This window comes from Pyxicephalus adspersus, chromosome 7 (genome assembly GCF_032062135.1).
Source record: "Pyxicephalus adspersus chromosome 7, UCB_Pads_2.0, whole genome shotgun sequence".
NCBI lineage: Eukaryota > Metazoa > Chordata > Amphibia > Anura > Pyxicephalidae > Pyxicephalus > Pyxicephalus adspersus.
In genome coordinates this window covers 76,767,269-76,789,176 of record NC_092864.1, presented here as the reverse complement: position 1 = coordinate 76,789,176, position 21,908 = coordinate 76,767,269, and the positions used below count along the sequence as shown (strand labels likewise).

General features: G+C 39.0%; 1 protein-coding gene across 2 annotated transcripts in view; it reads right to left on the bottom strand.

Moving 5' to 3' along the window:
• The window catches only part of RSL1D1 (ribosomal L1 domain containing 1), a 23,877-nt gene extending 2,701 nt beyond the window's left edge, over window positions 1-21,176 (bottom strand). The window contains exons 1-8 of one of the 2 annotated variants that reach the window (XM_072418995.1): window positions 21,056-21,176; window positions 18,508-18,647; window positions 16,394-16,532; window positions 15,589-15,737; window positions 12,085-12,186; window positions 11,897-11,990; window positions 5,639-5,758; window positions 2,606-2,797 (exon numbers count right to left, since the gene is read on the bottom strand). In XM_072418995.1, coding sequence (XP_072275096.1) covers window positions 2,606-2,797; window positions 5,639-5,758; window positions 11,897-11,990; window positions 12,085-12,186; window positions 15,589-15,737; window positions 16,394-16,532; window positions 18,508-18,647; window positions 21,056-21,091 — 972 coding nt within the window. In that variant the 5' untranslated portion in view covers window positions 21,092-21,176. Of the gene's footprint in view, window positions 1-2,605; window positions 2,798-5,638; window positions 5,759-11,896; window positions 11,991-12,084; window positions 12,187-15,588; window positions 15,738-16,393; window positions 16,533-18,507; window positions 18,648-19,274; window positions 19,558-21,055 lie in introns of those variants that run through there. The other variant, XM_072418996.1, reaches the window with a different exon arrangement.
• Between the last annotated feature and the right edge of the window lie 732 nt (window positions 21,177-21,908).

Sequence of the window (21,908 nt, the reverse complement as noted above, 5' to 3'; positions counted from 1 at the left end):
TTACCAATCCTAGGGGCCTAGCACTTACCGCCTGTTACCAATCCTAGATGCCTTGCACTTACAGCCTGTTACCAATCCTAGGGGCCTAGCACTTATGGCCTGTGTACATAGAATAGAAAAATTGGATATACTAACGGGGCAGGCATTACAAAGTTGTAACAAGTAATTGGGAGAAGGTAGAACACTGAAACAATAAGAAGTTACTGGTTACCCATGGCATAAACAACTGGGCGCACTAAATTTGCCGTGTTTTGCCACAACCCCTTTTTTTTACCACCCGGCTACAGCTTCCTACCACCCGGCTGAAAAAAAATTCTGGGGAGAACACTGGGTTTGGTATTTAAGTACCAGTTCTGAGTTTGTAGGTGACACCAAAACAAAACTTACCTTTTGAGGGTTGCGGTTTTACATGCCTTTGCAAAGACCAAATACTAAATGACCACAAACTATCCAAAAGAATACATTTCTAACAGGACTGTAATCTACAAGCAGAATTGGGTGCCCGGTTTGATAGGGCTGCCAAATTATATTTAATATCAATATAGTTAATTAGTTGGAGGCTAACAACATTCTATATCATCCAAACATGCTACATATGGTCTAGAATACATTTGTGGTAGTCAAAAATGGAGAAAGATCTGAGTGTTTTGGTAGATCATAGACCTAAACAAAATAGCACACAATACAATTTCTTAAGCAAACTAAGTGCTTTCTTGTATTAAATGCGGTATAGACTTCAAAGGATAATCCTGTCCATGTAGAAAGCTACACTATTAGAAAAGATCAGGTAAACTAAACGTATTTTTTCCTTGAGAAAAAGCATTTAAGAGAGATAGAAATACATAAAAGTTCACATTAAGAACGTTCTTCAAATGGTTTCACTTTAAGGTGAAAGGCAAAAGGACAAATGGGTATTGATTTGCATCTGGACAAGTATAATATTTTACATATGGAAAGGCTTCTTCACAGTAAGGTCTGTGAAAACATGAACAGACTCCCTCAAGAAGTAGTTTTAGCATGTGACTTTCTGAACGCAGGGTCAACAATTTGTTGGGCAATAGTCACTGGGGAAAAAAAAAAAGGCAGCAAGACCTGACTCCTAATGGCAGTCAGAGACACATGTGGATCCACTTCTATTTGGGAAAGCTGTGAAGGAATAGGGGTAAAAAAGGGACGGTTACGCAGCATTGTGCTAAACAGGCATAGCATCAGAGCAAATAACTTGTACTTGTGGAAGAAAGGGAGAAGTGCACGTGAAACTTCACCACTTCAAGTGGGAGGTAGAATCTCCAGTCAAGAAACTGTAAAACTGCAAGAAATATAGCAGCTGGAAGGAAGGAAAATCCCAACAATAGTCTGCAATGAAGGTGGAGGTGTGAGCCTTTAGATACAGGATCAAGCAAAGCAAACTCTAGAACTAAACCCAGAACAAGGCACTGCACTAAATTCTCAGCCTGACACGGTTTGCCTTTTACGTGAAGCAGAGACTTGTGCTTAAAGCTGCAACAACCCGCCACGCTTTTGCAGAGTTGCTGCCACTATTCTGATTTTAGAAAAAAAATGCAGTCAATGTCTGGATGAAGACTTTATACAGTTGTGAATAAAATTATGATTGGATGGTAAAGGTTTCCCCTTCAAAAAACAGTGGAACACTAGCTGAACAGGATGAAATAGAGGGGCTTGTGAGATTGAATTTAATCTTCTAGAAGTGTGCTGCAGGGGTAATTTTAGGTAGCCAAAAAACAAAATAAACCACTACCAAACCAAAAACAAGTTTTCTTTTACTGGGGAGTTAAAATGAAGACTTCCAAGAATAAATTAAAGCCTACATATGCATACATATTTACTTCCAACATTATTTTAGTCATCTGCCCACTATCTAGAGAATTTATTATGCACAGGATCCCTGACTACAATTAACTATTTTTGAAAAACTAAAATACTTTAGATAGCCCAAAGATTGCCCAAAAGAGAGAAAGAAGGGGGAACCCAATAGGCAAAGGAGGATGAAATTACCTTAAGAAAACTGAGTACCAGAATGCAGTTTTGCACACTGTAGATAGAGATAGAAGCTTGTGTTACATTGACCAAAAGTTTTAAAATTGCTCTTGAGAAGTAAAATGTAGGTGATGTATCTATCTTTCAACAAGGATTTACAAAATTTTCAGGTAAACCTGGCTGGTATATCCACAAGTAAGATTATGCAAGTGTTAATTGTTGCTTTTCTGTGAAGAGGAACTTTCTTCAGATAGAAGGGGGGTCGGGGGAAAAAAAAGATCCAATACTTGAAAGAAAAGATCTCTCTAAAAGGGATCAAGAACAGCATCTAATTATACCCTTTTAAGCAGGTATATATCAGAAGAACTGACACCAAGCATAGTAAATGCCACAATTCTCATTTAGTGACTGGACAGTACACGCTCAGAAAAAGAAAGTAGTGTGCATATAGATCTCTGATTTTCCTAAAAACATAATAAGGACACTGATTCTGTGAGTAAATTAAACTTGATACTCTTCATTAAAAACAATAAACCCAGACAAAAGATAATTGAAAAATATATCAACTGAAGGTTTTTTCAGATGAGCCATATATCAGAATAAATACCTTCTCTGTAGTGGCAGAATCCAGGATAGGAACAAGTTCTGGAATATCTTCATTTTGCTCATCTTCATCAACAGACTTGTGCTGTGGTTTATTAAAAAGCATTTGTCTATTATTCTTAACGGGTAAATCCTCTTCAGTAGATACTAGTTTCCCCTCTTTAAGATTCTCGCCTTCCATTTTCAGATGACAATTCTTTTAAAGATAAAAATCATAATCAGTACAACATACACATAGTATTTCTACATCCTAAACCATTTTCACAAAATTAAACATTTTAAAAAGTAAAAATATTCCTTACTATTATATTAAAAAAGCACAAATCTGAGAAAATTCTTGCCAACTGTCATCTAGTTAAACCTTCCAAATCCCAGGTTCCCAGATATTTTATAGACTGGGTGAAAGTCATGAAGTATTTCTCTACCTTAAGCTGCAACAATGTTGACTGTAAATCATGTATATACACATTTCCCAAAGCCTCTACCTAACACCTACACTGGGGATATTTTTTTTATAAAAATTAATGCACACAGTGTTACTTGATAACCAAAAAAAGTGAAAATTATTAAAGAAAATACAGCACCATTTACTAGTGGTCACCAGCCATGACCAAACAAGCCCAAAAACACAAAAATGACCCTGTGCTCCTCCCATCAGTTCAATAGCAAGATTGTTCATGACCATTATTGTTCATGTCACAGTAGGTTAACCAATGTATAGTATAAACCTTATTGGTTGACCATTGGACCTTTGTCAAAAAGGTTGTTACTTTTTATATTTTTGTGTGAATGTATTCTCTGAGAATTATCATTGAATAAAATATTGATCTTTTTTTCTGCATTTTGAACCCAGGCTAGAGATCAGGTGGTGTAGGATGAAACAAAAAAAAAAAAAAAAAAAAGAAGACTTGCCAATCTCATGGCCAAGATGCTCGGGCATGCGTAGAAAGGGCGCCCAAGAGCCTCCCAGGATGCCTGACATAGGTGTCCCATTCATTCTCGACTGCCTAAACAGCTGAGAACTAAAAGGCAGTGCTGCAACTTTTCTTTTTTTTTTTTTTTTTTTAATAAGGGTGTTGCACCTTAAAAAACTGAATTTTTACCCTACATAAAAGGGTTCTCTACCCTTTTAGGTAAAGTGAAAATTCGGAGTATAGGTACACTTGAATTTGTAACAAAATAAACAACTGTATGTATGTTGGAACCAAACTTTTTCAGGAAACTTATTAATAAACAGGATTTATATAGCATTGGATTTATTACACAGTGCTGTACAATAAATAGAGTTCCAAATGACCAACAGATACAGACAGTGACACAAGAGGAGGAAAGGATCCTGCCCCAAAGAGCTTACAATCTAGAAATACTGAACTGTAGGAGGTTGTTATACTATTTGTTTGATGATGGTTTTCAATGTCTTATATTTATAGGATATATTCACATTGTAATAACCATATAGTTTTTTCTGTAAAATTACAGATTAGAATTCACTAGGGGATTTTATGGTTAAAATGACTGATTAGAGGCTGTTGATCTCTGTCAATTATCTTGAAAGGTGTGATAATACAAAGCATATTTCTTAGTGGACATATTTAATAAATAATAGAAGTAGGGTCATCCAAAATTGTAAAGATTACAAGTTATAATTAGGCAATATATACACCATTTTGAACTCATTATTTTAAATAGATAACCATTCCTCACAGCTCTGAACTGTGTACATACTTCTGTGGCTGTCTTGCACCAATTCCTCCTGCCATACTTTTGAGGGGATAATCTGTAAATACTGTTCAGGTAATTATTTTGCTACAAGTGCTTAATATTTGAAGTTTGTATTTTTCTGTATATATTTGTTAGATATTTTCATACTTGCATTTGTTGATAATGTTATGAAACAATTTGTAGATATCAACAATGTACAATTTTTGTTTTAGTTGTTTCACCATTGTATAAGGGGATGCAGCATCCAATTGTAACAGTTTGCTGGAGCAACATACCAATTTTCATAGTTAATTGGTATGTCAAATAAAAAGTTAAACTCAAAGGCAAGCTGGTATTATGACAACCAGGACCTGCTGTTTTTAATTTAGCAGCCACACTTTGCCAACAAGTTCTGCTAAATTCTGGACGTCAATGACAGAATGAGGGAAAAAAAAAAAATCAGGTTGATGCAAGAAATATATATTTTTTTTTTTTGCTATGCCACATAGAGAACCCCTATCCTAAAGGAGTATACATGTTTAACAATATTAGACCTGTGCACCTGCAGGTAAATTGGATGGTTTTACCAACCCAAATAGATGGGATTCCTGGTGAGACCACCATGTTTTTTTTGCCACGGACAGGGAAAAAAAATTATATCTATTTTCTGAAAGTTCAACATACAGCAGCTACTAAGACATGGAATTTTAGAGAGCCACTTAGCTAAAGAAACAGAAGGTGTCGCATACAACAGGACAGTATTCTACCCAGAATTTTTTAATATATTTTAAAACTAGCATGTTTAGGATAAAATGGACCTGATCAGAGGGTTTAAGCTTCACTAGTGCCTTCATGAGCACAACAGGGACATAGCCCACTTTGATCCAACCAATGTAGGAAAGAAAAAAAAAAAAAAAAAAAGACTTGAAAGGAAACAAGGAAAATGACATTCCTGTTAAATCTTGAAATCAGAAAGATAGGTTGAACCTGTCTGGAAAAAAATCACCACCCAACCCCAAAAGGAGTGTTCGTCGGTTAGGGGGGCAAGATGATTCATAGTAAGCAACATGAGAACCAGGAAAACACTTTTTTGGCATTTTGTGCAACATGCTAATGTGAGCGGACATCCTGCAGTAATCCTCTGTCAGGATGCAATTCGTAATGCAGTTCACCCAGAAAACTTTCAATGCCCAACTTTACTTAAAAGCATGAACTTAATGTATAGTTGATACCAGTGTTAGATATGATAAGGTTGCCGTAAAATTCCAAAAATGCATCTATGTTTTTATATTTGGATAAAGGTATAAAAAATGTCAAGCAATAAAAAAATACTTACATTACTGTCTACAGTCTGAGTTAGGTCTATTTTATTCAGATTGACTATAGGGGAATTGTATATAGGCAGAGCCACAGATGCCTGTGTTTTCAGATGGAGGATCTTAATATTTTTCCATTTCTGAAAGGATAAACAAACTGTTAGGTAAAATACAAGTTACACACAAAAGCCATGAATAAAGCCTAATTAAAAGGTAATAAACAGGGGTATACAGGGTATAAACAAACAATTTCCAAATTTCAAGAGAAGCACACAGGAGCTTCTCTTTTACCTAAACCAACACAATGATTACAATTTACATTAACATGCACTGCTTTAGTCACTAAGGCACATACAAAAGGCAATAATGGGTGACTAAGATGCAATCTGGTATATCCTCGGTTTATTCAAAAGGTGGCCTCCCCCTTGGGTACAAATATAGAAAAAACAATAGAGGGAAATGGGGGGGGAGTTGAATCAAAAGCCAATATCAATGTAGTCAGGTTACCGTTAATTTACCGTACAAATTACAGTAGTATTTATAAATCAAGATCGTACAATAAATGGTTTGTGTGAAATTCATAGAATAGAAATCATGTAAAATCAAATTAGAAGTACAGAGTAACCAGGGATTGTGGTTTCACTAAACAAGTTCACTTCTGGTTTGTTTTGATAAAAGAAATCAGTAATCGGACTATATGGCCCATGACCCAACCCCCTCCATTTCCTAATACTGTTATTTCTTCTACAGACAAGGTATAAAAGTTGTAAACATTATTTTATAGATGGAAAAAATATGGTTGTCCTACAAGAATCCTAGTTACTAAGTAATGGTATTAGACATCTTTCAGTAGCAGGACAAGAGAACTAATAACTAGCTTAGCTAAATATACTGAAAGGTTAAAAAAAAGTTTGGCTAAGAAAGAAAGCAATGTAAACTTTGTGGTCTGCATTGAAGGTGTTAAAAAATAAGTTGGTATTTGTTTAAAAACCTCAAACTTTCTCCATTGATAGTCAAATAAAAACAATCATAGTGGGGGCGTAGCTAACAGGAAAAATCAGCGGGGAACACCCATGGCAAAGAGGTGGCTAAAGTAGGGAAATCTCATGGGGTGGCGATTGCTAGAACTGAGCAGTTTCCTCACACCGGGACAATTTGATTACAATGAATAGGCAGATTGAAGAGCTTGATAATCGGAGCAGAAGACATAACATAAGAATTATAGGTTTGCCTGAATCGGTTCTACCTGACCAGTTGCATGAGGCGGTGAGCACCTTATTTAGGAAGCTGCTTACCTGGTCTGCTGACACAGTGATTGATATTATTAAAGTGCACAGGGCTCCCAGCCCCCGGGGCCCAGACCACCAGCCCCCCAGAGATGCGATTTGTGGATTACAATTTCTTAGTCTGAAAGAGGAAATCATGGCTGCTGCCAGGCAGAATGACTATTATGTCTCAAAGCAGGCAGTGTCTTTATACCAGGATCTATCACCTATTACTTTGAAAAATCACAGGGACTTAAAACTTATTTTACAAGTGCTTCGCCAGAAGAAAATACCCTCTAGATGGCGTTTTCCATTTAGCCTTCAGGTTATATCCAATGGGAAAGTAGCGGGTGCTACCTATACCCTCCGATCTGCCAATATTCTGTGCAACGCTTTAAATACCGGAAATTACAGTACCTGAATGGTACCAAGATTTTCATTTAGCTGGATCCCGACAAATTGACTCAAACCTCCCTTCTCCTGCGGACAACCCTAGTCCCAAGTGCAGTAAACCACCGGAGAGGCCCCTAGGTATACTGCAAAGGGCCACCACACCAAGGAAAAGAGCTGATTCAGGGACATCATTAGACAGCCATTGAACTGGCCTGGCTGTGTGAGTTTTGCTATGATGTAATCAATGTCTGTATTGTTCGCTGTTTTTCTTTGAGGTGCAAGTTACTCAAAGGACCCGTTTCTAGTTATTGTTCTTTATACTGCCTTGAGTGTTGTTTTGACCAAAGCTTAAAATTGGCTTATGTATGTTTACACTCATAGAATGCTTGCTTAAAATATAAGGTGTTAAATGCCATATTTAGTCCCCTGCCACGTGGAGTTGAGACTGTTGAGATTGCCTGTACCAACGTTCTATTGTTTATTAACCTTTTCTTTTCGGTTTGCTGCTAGACCAGCCATAATTTTAGCTAATTTCTGGCTGTCCCCCAACACTGGTGGTGCCTATATTATAGATATAGCACATCGAACTTCAAGAGACCCGTGGCACGTTGTAGTGTCAGGGCCTTGTGTGTAAAATCCTTTAAATTGGCGCACAGAATTTTTCCTAATCAAAATAAATATGCCCAACTGCTTTTGTCCTGAAGTGTTAAAGGTTTTAATGTCCCTGAAAAAAAATTCAAGAAAGCTGGTGCTTCGATAGTTTTCCTACAGGAAACACATTTTAAAAAAGACAAAACACCAAAATTGACTAATTCATTTTCATTATCCAAAACAAAAGGAGTGTCAATTCTGCTGAGTAAGCAATCGGGTTTCCGATTCTATTCACGTTCTGTTCCGCGGTGCACCAAAAATATTCCAGAATCGAATATTTTTTTTCTTACACAATCTGATTTATTCAGGGTTGACTTGTTGAAGATAGGTACCCAACCAAACTCTGACCATCTGCCTGTCACGCTGTCGTTGACGGGACTGTATAGCAAACAGCAAGATTGGTGCTGGAGGCTAAATCCCACAATTCTCACTGACCCGGTTTTGAAACGGAGACTGAAGGAGTTTGGTCTCTTCCTGAAGAGGGGAACTGATTAGAATAGGTTCTCAAACAAAGAGAGAAGAAAACAAGAGGCTGTCCACTCTGTTGCAGAAGGTAGCTGACCTGGAGAACACACACAATCATTGTCGCAGCTGACAGCACAAGAATTGCAACAGGCCAGACTGGACCTCAAGGCCTTGATAGATGAAAAGGCAAGCAAATCCAAACTATTATGAAGAGGGCGACAAGAAAGGTAGGCTACTGGTGAGGGCACTCCGTGAATACCAAGCAGCCTCTCATATATATGAGTTGTTACAGCCAAATGGCAAGGTCACATATTGTACCAGGCAGATGGCGGAGTGTTTTCATGATTATTACTCAGATCTGTATAACTCGCCTGAAACCCGAGACAATGTCAATAGCGTCTCCAGGAAAATGCAGATAAAAACCTCTCTCACCCAGAGTAAACTTCCTAGTTGTCGGAAGATGAGGCCGATACTTTTGATCAGCCTTTCACTGTGGAGGAATTACAAAAAGGTATATCCCAGCTGAAAGCAGGGAAATGCCCAGGGCCTGATGGCTTCAAAACCTTTGCTGCCACACTTGTTACTGGCTCTGAACAGTGTGGCTACAGGTTCCCTGGTTTCCAACACATGGCCAGAGGCATATATTACTGTGCTCCCTAAAGCAGGTAGGGACCCAGTTATTTCTCTAATTACAGGCCAATATCACTTTTAAATGTGGACATTAAGTTACTAGCCAAATTACTGAGTAATAGGTTAGTTTTGTCTATATCTAATTTGATTGGTTTAGATCAAGTAGGTTTTCTCCCGGGCAGAGAAGTTCGACATAAAACTACTGTTAAGTCCTGAATTTGTTATTCTGGGCATGTTCTAGGCATGTTAAAGGTATGCTCCTGTCCACGGATGCTGAAAAAGCGTTCGACAGAGTGGCCTGGGACGACATGTTTGAGGTTCTGAAGTTTATCGGTCTCAAGGGACATATGCTTTCCTGGCTCCACTCCCTGTATTGTTTGCCTAGAGCTAAAATTAAATTGAATGGAATTTTTTCCTGCGAAATAGGGATTAGTAACCAAACTAGGAAAGGGTGCCCATTGTCACCCTTGGTATTTATTCTAACCTTGGAGCCATTTATCAGAATGATAACGAAGATAATAGGGGTTCGCAATTGGCAAAAGGGGAATATAAAACTGAGGCATATGCCAATGAATACAATCACAAACATCGGTACCGAGTCTACCGAGGTAGCTGGAGAGATTCAGGCAGATCTCTAATTTTAAAGTAAACTACAGTAAATCAGCGGCTTTGAATATTGATTTGCCGCAGCAAAAAATATGTGTACTTCAACAAAATTCTTCCTTTACCTGGGAACAAACTGGTCAATATCTGGGCATTCAGGTCCCCAGATGTATTACAGAATTATATGACAAACTATATCCCTTTACCTAAAACAATCAAGGATAATTTGCACTGCTCGAGAGGAAAACCTTTTTCATGGTTTGGCAGGGCTGGTATTGTTAAGATTAATGTACTCCCCCCATCTCTTGTATGTTTTCAGGGCTATACCGATTAAAGTCCCAACTTCTTTTTTTCACAAACTGCAAGCTCTACTGACCAATTTTTTGTGGTTAGGGCACCCTCCCAGGATCCGGTACTCCACTGTGACAAAAGCAAAAATACAGGGTGGTATGGGGTTTCCCAATTTACTGATGTACTATCAGGCAATTGGCCTTGCTAGGATCCTAGATTGGTGTTGTCATGCTAGATACAAGGATTGGGTAAAGCTGGAAAGCACCATTGGCGGAGAGCCATTAGCCAGATCTGCCTGGTTGGAATCCCACTGTCTACCACCATTGGCCAGATCCCACCCTACTGTGGGAGCCACGTTGGCGATTCTTAGGAAGTTATTGCCCAGAAAGGATGTGGCCACTGTTCCTGGTCCCCTGACCCCTCTACTAGGTAACCCTGATTTTAAGCCGGGTTTGGATAGCGTTTTTTTTGAGAGGGTGGACTTCAGAGAAGCTACCAAAAATTCTGAATTTTGTCAGAATTGGGAAGTTACTGGATAGAATAGATTTGAGTGGTCTGACAGGAGAGGGACAAGAATTTCTATGGTGGGCATTTCCGCAGATCAAACACTACATTAATACCCTGGATTCTAGGGTCAAACTACCCAATCAATGTAAGCTTTTTGAAAGATATTGCTCTGAGGCTACTCCTCTTCCACACACAACTTCTTTGATGTACGCTTACATAAACCAATCTGAATCAGCTTTAGACTGTTCTCGAAAATTTAGACAGAAATGGGAACAGGAGCTTAATACTCCCTTTTACAGACGAGCAATGGGAGAGGGCTTGCTTTCTAGCTCATAAATGTTCAATCAGCACAAGACTACAGGAAAATGCTTACAAAATTCTTACACACTTGTATTGGACCCCAGATAAGATCCACAAATTTCCCCCTCAAAGCCTAATTGCTGGCGCTGTGGAACGGATGTGGGCACTATGTCCCATATCTGGTGGTCATGCCCTAAGATACAGGATTTCTGGAGAGAAATTTCTCGCTTTAGTCAACTTATCACTTGACACATACTGCCACTGAGACCAGAAGTATGTCTTCTATATTTACATAGCATGTCCCTGAAAAAATACAAAAAATCCTTGACATTTCACCTAATTACTGCAGCTCGCAGTGTTTTTCCTCTGTTTTGGAACTCCCGAGAGACACCTACAGTACAACTCTGGCTGAGTAAAGTCTAGATCATATTGACAAGTTTTCTGTGACATGGGATGCATGGATGTTTTTTAAATGTACAACCATGTATCATTTTTTTTCCCAAAGTAATCACCTAGCCCATTTTTTTTTTCTTTTTCTAGGGGTGGAGGAGAAAAATCAGTATATAGAGCACATGTTTTAAATGTTGGATATATTCTATTATGATAAATGTTTTTCTGCCTTTGATTGTCTGGTACCGTTTTTATAAGTGCCTTATTTTGATGCTCACAAGGAATGTGTTGACTGATGCCTTCGTGGAAGAATATACTGTGATACTATATTATTGCTAAGCAATTTTGTATATTTTGCTGATACAAGATGTTTGCTGTTTTAATTTATTGTTATTTCTGTTTTTTGCAAATAAAGGTGTAGTGTGAGAAAAAAAGTCAATCATAGAAATATACCTAGCACTTTTTAAAATCATATATTTTGCTTGCAGTAAGTAACCAAAGTGTGGTGTAATCCCCTCCTAGGTGCCCAGAAAAAGAATTACCCCAAGCAAAACATACTTTTGGAAGTTAGACTATCAGACCCTCAGGGGTACCCAGTAGCAAGTACCTGCATTCTCTAAGAAGGTCTGCAATCCCCTGCAGGTATGAGATGAGCAGAGAGGTGGGAAAACAGTGTACAGCATTTCAGAAATATAAGTAGTATGGAGGCAGGTACTGCGTTAGTAATTTAGTAGGCCAACATTCATAAATATTTAGGTTTTCAGAAAATAAAACATGAGGTACCTTTGGCATCTTCTCAGCTAGTACTTTGGAAACAGCCAAGGTGTTTTCAACAATGTGTTCCACCGTCATTCCAGTGTGACCCACGCGTATTGAGCTAAACATTTAAGATATAACATAAAATTAGTCAATGGCATTAAATTATTTAATTATCTTGGTTGGATTTTAAATTCTGCTTGCAAATCACTTACTAGCAGCACCCTCTGTTGGTAATATGAAGCTGTGTTCCCTGGATAAACCGATTTAGTTCAGAAGACAAGTTCTTGGCCTTCAAGTTCACAGACTGAGGCTCTCTGCAAAAAAGAAACGGCAAAGAATCATTGAAAATGTATTTTTCTAACAATACCTCCTTAAATGATTGAAGAGGTCCTTACAAAGAAATGAAAAATGGGCTAAATTAAAGTCAAGTTACTAAAAGAAATTACCCCCCCCCCCCCAATTAATGGGTACTATAGCGATCAATATAAGATCAATAAATCTCAGAATAAACAGTGTAAAAGTAAGAGGGGGCTTCAGTCTAGAACATGAATATAGGATGACCATGGGGCATTACTAAACCAGTAGGTTATTTCAGGGGAAAGGGTGTTACTAAATAAACTTATTTAACATGCAGAACTTGATGCTGACAAGTACTGGCATGTTTCTCCCAACAGTAAGCTAGTTATGTATGGTTATCACAAATAATGCTTAAAACCTATGTATGGTGTCCATGTCGGATTATTCAGAATGCACACCATTCCCCAAGGTATACACCAAAATAAACCTTTCATGGCAGCCTTCTGAATCCCTCTCCTCCCAATTCGACTGTGTAGAATGGAAGGAGAGGTGTTTGATTGGGACAGGAGTTAAAAACAGTAAAATATTTAAGCATCAAGAGACTGGGGTAGAGAGGAAATATTTAGTGCCCCACTGCAAAATGCCTAAACAATTAGTATATATACACCAAGATATATTGTTATGCACCTTAATACAGAGCAGTTTTCCACCAAGTGCTACATAGACAAATCACTTTCCCTACAAACTTATTTTTATTTATTTTTTTTTAAGTACAGTGGTACCTTGGTATAAGTCCGATTTGGAATAAGTCCAACTATGGGTCAAAATGAGTCACAACACCGCACGCTACCCTTTTTATCTCTCAAGAGACAAAGCCACAACTGCCCAAGAGCGTCAGTACTCCAGTTGCTACCATTCTGTGAACAACCCACGCTATAACACTCTGTGTACATAACATCTCCTCCTCCTCCCTTCTCAGCACCATCCTAGTAGGCACTTGATTATTCTCAGCAAGGTAAAGCGAGGTTAAATTTTTATTTATTTCATCTAATTGCTTTTGTATTGATGTATTTTAGTATTAATCAATGTTTAAATTTTTTTATACAGCCCCATTAATGTATAATATGCCAATAACATTTTTTTTAATGGGAACTGATTAATCATTTTCCTTGTATTTCTTATGGGAACATTTTGTTTGGTGCAAGTCCAACGATCTGGAACGGATTAAGGACTTATACCAAGGTACTGCAGTATTTCTATATTTTCCCATATATATTTACTTCGACTTGATATTACAAAAGTCATTATTTTGTAGTTAATGTTGTGAGTTGAAATGTGTTATTTCACATGAAGCACTGAATTGTAATTATGTTGAAAAAATGCATGTCTAAAAATCAGCAAGTGGATACATGCAAACACCAATAGTACGCCTACTAGAGCAACTCGTATGGTGTTCCAGTACTCTTAGACTCTCCTAGACTGTCACAGCAGTGCACAAAGGAGTCTTAGTTTGAAGCCTTCTGACAACAACTAAGAGAAAAACAGCTGTCCTCAAAAAAAAAAAAAAAAAAAAAAAAAATCAAAAAGATCATATAAATGCCTCAAAAGCAGTATGCATAGATTATATTTCAAGTGTATACTTTCTTATCACAAGGAAGCAGTCTCTTGGCAAACTCCTTGCTACTACCTACCAAATGTGTCTTAGTAAAGCCCCGAAGTGCTTTAGTGGATTACAATACTCTAAAGTGGACAACAGGATATAAGAAATTTTGTTCACCTAACGCTTTCATATCTATAGTGGACATTAGATTTTTACAATATTTATTTTCAATGATAGTGATGTCATCTTTTTTATTTCCTTTAAAAAAATATCCCCAGATAAAGTCGCCACTCAGTTCAACTACACTTTATTTAGATAAAGATAGTGACCACCTGCCACCTTCTGCTACACCCAACCTTAGCAAAACCATCACACCAAACATCTACAAAAAACTGCTTGTGCACCTGAGCCCAAGTGGAAAAAAATCTGGCCTACAAAGCCAGACTACAACATTAACACTGAACTCACTGTCACCAAGCAAAATTATTTCTCTGCTTTCAAATCTTCAAGCATCCAAACCCCACAACCTCTTCTCAACAACTGACTCCATCCTAAACCCCACACCTGCTCCTACATCTACACCTACAACAACCTTCTCTGCCCAAGACATAGCCACCTACGTTTAAACTTTTTTAAAATCAGACATATTATCTCTGTTCACAGTGCTATTCCAACCATACCCACCCCTTCCATCTGTAAATCATCACTAACTTCCCTCAGCCTTGGTACTGTCTTCTGAAACTTTTTACCTGTCCACTTGACCCACTTCCTTACGATTTACTCAGTGCCCACTCACTCTACCCACCCTAGCCTCTGCACTAACCAGAACTATTCAACCTCTCCCTTTTTACTGGTATCTAGCTCTCGGTTTTCAAACATCCTTGACCCACTCCAGTCTGGCTTTCGTGTTGCCCATTTCACCGAAACAGCCATTACTAAAGCGGTCAATGACCTCATAAGAGCCAAGTCACAAGGCAACTTTTCCTAGATCGTTCCTTTGCTTTTGACATTGTTGATCACCCCCTGCTAATCAAAATCATGAACTCCATTATTATCAGGGACTGCTCACTTGGGTTGCTTTCTGTCCAACATCCTTCCATGGTAGTTCATACTCGCCTCATCCTCTCTCTGTTGGTGTTACCCAAGGGTCAGTCCTCGTATTAGTTTTTTTTTCTCTACACCTCCTCATTTTTAGTAGCCTCCTTTGGTTTACAGTATCTGTATGTTGATGGCTCCCAAATCTATGTCCACCCCTGACCTGTCTCCCTTAGTTCTGGATAAGGTTTCATGCTGCCAGTCAGCCATCTCATCATGGATGTCTGACAGATTTCTGAAACTCATCCTGGATAAAACAACTTACCCTTCCCCTCCAACACTCCCCCTAAAATATTTCTAGCTGGTAAAAACATGTTTGTGCTATATAAATACTGTTCAAAAATAAAATTAATGACACATATAGGTCTAATTTAGGCTGCTGGTGCAGATTAAACTGAAAGGCAAGTCTGTTAAACACTGCTTAAACAGCATGTTCTAGAACCCACTTGCAGTTATTATTATTATTATTATTATTATTAAACAGGATTTATATAGCACCAACATATTACACAGCGCTATACATTAAATAGGGATTGTGATAGGGATAGGGAAAATGACAGACTAATACAGGAGGAGAGGACCCTGCCCCAAAGAGCTTACAATCTGGTAAGTTTAGTTCATACTAAAAGCATGTTTATTTTACATTATATGATAGACAAAAAATTACCTCAACATACAATATTTTAAACAATATACATGGGCTCCATGTCAGACAAACACTCACCTCTTCTCCTTGTAGAAATGTTTACCAATATGAGAAGGCAGAAGTCTACGGATTCTCGAATCAGCAAGGAACAAGTCAAAGCTACCAAGTAAGCGTCGCTTAGCTTCATATGGTTTGTATTCTTTTTTCATTGTTTTAAGAGGAATGACCTGGTTAACAAAGTTATTTTTGTTAAGAATTAATGTTACTTTTTCTTCAACGTATTAAATACAATGCAAGGCTTTTTTTTACAAACTTAATTTGTATTTAAAATTTTTCTCTGCTCTGAAAAAAATAGCCATTTTATCATGTGAAATCTGATTCCTACATGGTAGTGTACATGTGCACAAATCTACATGAGCAAAGCTCAGCCTTTATTTCACTTTTTTTCTTAGAGGCCCAGGAGATTCTAACAGATTTTGTGGAGTGAGCCTTTCTAGGCTCCATTCCTGAGACCATGAGCGGCCTCACCAAGCTAGAAACAGTCTTTTTAGGGAAAAATGTCTCCAATTCACTTAGATTTGGCAATAACAATATTTAGCTGTTAGACAATTCTGATCACACTTCAAGGGAACCAATCCACCGGAAGTAAATCTGAAAAATGCAAGCAAATCCACTGCCAGCACATTTTGCTATATTGTGCCAATATGCTCAGCCTATATGGCACACTTACCTGCCAAACGCACTGCCTCCCAAAGCCCTTCCCTACCAGCATGTAATATTCTATGTAACCACTGTCATCTTTGTCTGCTCTTCCTGAAGGCTTGAAGGTTTAAAGTTGAACTCTAGAAAAAAAAAAAAACTAACAACGTTTATGTCTAGTTACCTTAGTAATCTGTGTGATGCCATGCTGAGCAAGCATCTTTTTGTAGAAGTTTTCTGTCTGTTCACTTGTCATATTTGGCTCATCTCTAGTGAAAAGGCAAACCTCACATGTATGAGGTCTTATTCCATGGGGGAGAGGACTGTAGAAAAAGAAAAAAAATTAATTTTGTGCTCTGGAGTACAGCCTTCATAAATTAAAGGGGGGGGGGCGTAGCTGCAGCCGACACAAGATATTTAGTGCTCCTAGTTTATGCCACAGGTATCCAGTAACCACTATTATTGTGTCAGTGTTCTACACCCCCCTATACTTTGTTCCAACTTTCCAATGCCTGGCTTGTTAAAATGTGCAATTTTTCAATTTTTTGCATTATGCCCAAATTGTTCATGGCTGTGTAATTTATTCCAACTGCCTAGTGTTCCAGATTTAATAGTGTAATCCCTTGTAGTGTAATAGGTTAGGCTTAATTCACATTACAGTAAAAAAAAAAAATCTGGGCTATTTACCTCTCCTGAGTGACTACTTGGCAATTGCTAGACACATGGAAATGGTAACAGGCGGTAAGTGCTATGCACCTGGGATTGGTAACCGGTGATAACCGCTAGGCACCTGGAATTGGTAGCAGGCGGTAAGTGCTAGGCACCTGGGATTGGTAACAGGTGGTAAGTGCAAGGCTTTTTCAGGCCTAGCAGTTTTTCAAGCAGCAGTGGTTCCTGGGGAGAGGAAAGTGAGGGGTAAACGGAGCAAATTCAACCTTATTACGAATGTGAATTTAAAAACTTGTGGAAATTGAACATTTGGTTCTGTTTCATAAGAAAGTGCACCTAGGAGTCTAAAATTCAAAATGCAAATTAAGAAGCCCATACATTGCAAGATGCATTGGGGTGGGGCCCCAAAAAACTATATTTGTGCTATGCTACACTTTCTGCTTCTGTTCTTTGAACCCCAATTTCTATGGAATAGGGAGGTGCACGTGTGTATAACCCCCCCTAAAATGTCATTAGCATAGCATCATTAGGACAAACTATGCCCTTAAAACAGACTGCTTTCCTATCTTGAACCCTAATTTCTTTAGAACAGAGAGGTGCAGGTAAACAAAATTATAGATGCAAGTGGGGGGCACTTGTGGCTAACACCCCCCAAACTTTCCTTGTCATGGCATCATTACAACAAACTCTGGCCATCAAAACAAGCTGCTCCGATACACAACCGTACACTACTAGTACCTGAACCCCAATTTTGTTTTGATGGGCAGAGTTTTTTTTATTTTTTAATGATGTCCATATAATATTATAATTATGTCCATAGTGATGACATTTTAAGGGGCCCCATCCCTCCTTTCTATGTAGGTGGCCCCTGGGGGTCCCCAAATTGCATTTTCTTTTAGATACAGCATAAGCTATCAGAGGTAGGTAGGGAGGGAGGGCCTGTGTCCAGATCTCATCATAGTTGTGCTCTTCCCCCTCCACCTGGCTCTTCGTAGCAACTAACTTATAAGCTGAGAAAGGAGCAGTCTCTCACTTTCTCGAAGGATAAGAGCTGCCAATAAGAGCCAGGCGGCCCGCCCACCAAAAGGGGGCTGGGGAGAACTATGCTTGGGAGCAAGAAATCCTGCACAGTTCCCAGCTACTCCGCGTTTGCACTGCACCTACTACTGAGCCTACAGCCTGAGGACTCAAGATATCTGTCAAAATACCCAATGCAAGTCAAAAAGCTATACCTTGGATATAGAAACATGCCAAAGAAACTCAACTATTCACAAGAAAAACTAAAGAACTGGGGTGCACAAATAAGGCAGCAGGTGCTCTGGACTGATGAGTCGAAATTTGAAATACAGTTTATTCACCGAAGGGCTGGAGAGAGATATGAGTGTCTGCAGGCAAAAGTGATAGATGGTGGAGGTTCCTTCGAAGTCTGGGGCAGCATTTCTACAAATAGAGTTGGGGCACTTGGCCGGGATTAATAGTATCCTCAATGTTGAGAAATGCAAGTATATATATTTATACTTCATTTATTACTGTAATGCTTGTATTTGCAACATCAACCATAGATGAAGCATTTCTTTCACAGCTGCCTAAAGCTTTTGCATAATAAAACCTTGGGGCAGTTTTACTTACATCCTTAAAGTCTTTGGACTACTTGGTATCCTCCAAACAGTCACCATTAAAGACATCCAGTCATGTTCATTTAAAATTAATTTTTTGGCATTTTCCTTAGTTCTTTGATATGCAAGAAGGGCTTGGACAGCTTTTGTAATCTAGAAAAGAAAGCAAAATACATTTGTCCGGCAAGTATACAGGTAAATATCTTCGCTTCCCCTCACCTTATCAGAGTAGCACATGGGAGGATAAACTAGAGATAAACCAGCTAAGGTTGGGACTACTGTTTGAAAATCTTTTTCTGAAGAATGCCTGGTTCTGAGTAGACAGAAAGTGGACTCTAATGCTAGACCATCATAAAAAATGCTTCATGCTGCAGATCTGCACTGGCAATAACCTGGCTTCCTTAGCCTATAATACTGTCTTTACTGTCTAATAGGTCTTTACTAAAAGCGCTCTGGGTTCAGTCCTTCAAGTTTCATTTACTGAAACAAAATATTTGTTGTCAGATCCAGGAACACCATTCACCTAAAACAAAAAGAAAACTCCTTTAAGGTATTTTCTCCTGGCTTTAAAGGCTTATAACCCCCACCCCCCAGTTAACTTACAAACCCTGCAGTGTATGCAGAGAAGCTGCTTATACCAGCGGTGGCCAGCCTTTCAGACCCTATGAACCACTAAAATTATCATTTTAAATCCTGCGGACCATTAACCTTCCTAGTGGTAACCCCGATTCACACTCGGGGTAGGTAAACCTATGGGAAGGTTAGTAAATACAGCCTTACCTGATCCGCTGGCATCCCGCACCACGGTCTCTGTGTTCTTTCTTCCTCCTCCGGCCGGCTTCTGCACCCGATGAGTCACCGGGGGAGTTGCCCATGACGTCAGTGCGTGTGTGCGTGCGGGGTGGGAAATTCAAAATCCATTTGTATTGCATTCAATACAAAATAACTGTATTGAATGCAATACATTGGATTTATATGTGTAAAAGCAGTACATTGTTTTCAGGAACATTTATTTTACAGTATATATAATAGTATAGGTATAACATGTATTTTTTTTAATTTCAAAAATCTATATTTTTTTAAAAATGTATTCAATTTATTGTTTTTACATGATTTTGTGTTTCAAACTTTATTATACCGATACTATTATACTATAAAATAAATTTTTATGAAAAACAATGTCCTGCTTTTAGACATATAAAACCGGAAAGAAATGAACAGCTAGGGAAGTTATTATGATTTTTTTTAAAAAGATTAATACATTCATCTTATCTGCTCATGGTTATGTGAAGTTTTACTATTGTTACTATTATAATTAATTAAATTATTTTTGATATTACTAAAGAAATGCAAAATGTTTGCTTTTTCGCACTCATTTTGGGTTTATTTTATTCAAATCTAAGACCGAACAAGAAATGATAATTATCAAAGTCAAACTATTTTATGCCATTAAATATAACAGTTAAAGGAAAAAAACCTAAAAGAGCATCTGAAAAACAAAATAAAATAATCAGATGAGAATCGGTATTGGCAGAGCGAGGTGACTGTTGTAATGGTGGAAACAAAACTAAAGCTTGGCAATGGTTGCCTCATACAACTTAAATATAAACTAAACTCAAAAGTACCCCATAACAAAAAAAAAATACACTTACCTTCAATCACGCAGGGGAGTTCAGATCAATTTGAAAGGTCTCTTCTATCAGGTCCCGCGTTGTCCTGGCATCTGTCTTCGGACGCTGCCATCTTCCCCTCTTCTTCCTATAGCACCTGACCCAGGCATGAGATCGGGTGACGTAGATGGGAAAAAAATTGACGACCCCCTTGCACATGAGTGAGATCGGCAGTTTATTTCCCTTTTCACATAAAGGCTCCTTCTGCACATGTCCGAGATGCTCGGGGATACGCAGACGGAGCACCCAGGAGCCTCCCAGTATGCATAACGTAGATATCCCAGGAGGCTCTGCGCTCCCATTCATTCTCCATCTCCTGGGCAGCCGAGAATTGGGGGTGGTAAGGCACCCTAAGAAAAAAAGGTCGCACAACAGAATTTTTATTTTACATTCTCTACCTTTTTATGTAAGGTGAAAATTCTGAGTTTAGGTAGGCTTTGACTACACTTCCGTCATGCTGCGCTCCCTTGTTTATCCGTTTCAGTACAGTTCATGAATTTAGTGCAATATAACCGAGAAAATTGTAATTCAGAATAGAATTGTGTAAATCAGCCCATTTGTTTGATACACATATACTGGCCATGAAGAGATCAGTAAGACATATATTCTCCTCTTCATACTAAGTTCTGGCAGTGTACATGTGGATCTATCTTTAGGAACATTGAGACCTGATCCTGAGCAAACCCCATAACAGACAAGCAGCTCTGTAAACATAAACACACGCCAACAATAACAATATCTGAGCTGGGATTTCGGGGTTTGAGTGGATATTTCCGCCGACTAGACAGCCTTCCGCCTCAGAGCTCAGGAAGGACATCTCAAAGCAATAAGGTAACGCCGAGTGCCTGTCCCCGCTTTCTTTTTTTCCCACCAGGGTCAGTCTATCCTCACCTGCGCCTCCTCAATCCCATACTGAACGGCCTCCATCTTCCCAGCACACGTGCCACACAGGGGATCACACGCTAGGATACGAGGCGCACGTAAGGGGCGGGGCCTGATGAGTGACGTAAAACGTATTGAGAAGGCTGGGGATTTCTCCTGCGTGTTTCCGCTTCCTGTGAAGGATGTGCTGATATCCGGATCACCTGACAAGTGGGTAGACTATAGTATAGTATAGTATGGTATAGTATTTGTATTGTACTTATTAAACATCTATTTTTACTCTTAAAGATTGCGTCATGTACTTGCCACAACTTAGAGCACCTCCGGGCAGGGTTTTGGGGTACAGGCGGGCAACTGGTGGGGGAGGGGTAATCTGTGGGTATAGGAGAGCACCTGGTGGGGGGAGGGGTGATCTGTGGGTACAGGAGAGCACCTGGTGGGGGAGGGATGATCTGTGGGTACAGGAGAGCACCTGGTGGGGGAGGGGTGATATGGGGGTACAAAAGGCACCTGGTGGGGGAGGGGTGATCTGGGGGACAGGAGGGCACCTGATGGGTGCTAGGGGGGTCCCAGGTTCACTCCTATACCCCTAGGTCGCACCTCCCCTCAACATGTGCCTTCTCTTACCACTAGATTGCACATGCACCTCCTATGTGCTCTCCTGTACCCCAGATCCTACATGTAGGTGCTTTGCCAAGTACATTACACAATCTTTTAAGAGTGAAAATAGAACAATTACTATACTCTGCTCACTTCTCGGGTGATCAAAGTTGGAGAGCGATCAGCAGATCCTTCACAGGAACCAGAAACTCACAAATGCAGAAAGGAAAAATCCCCAGACTTCTCTGTATGTCTTACGTCA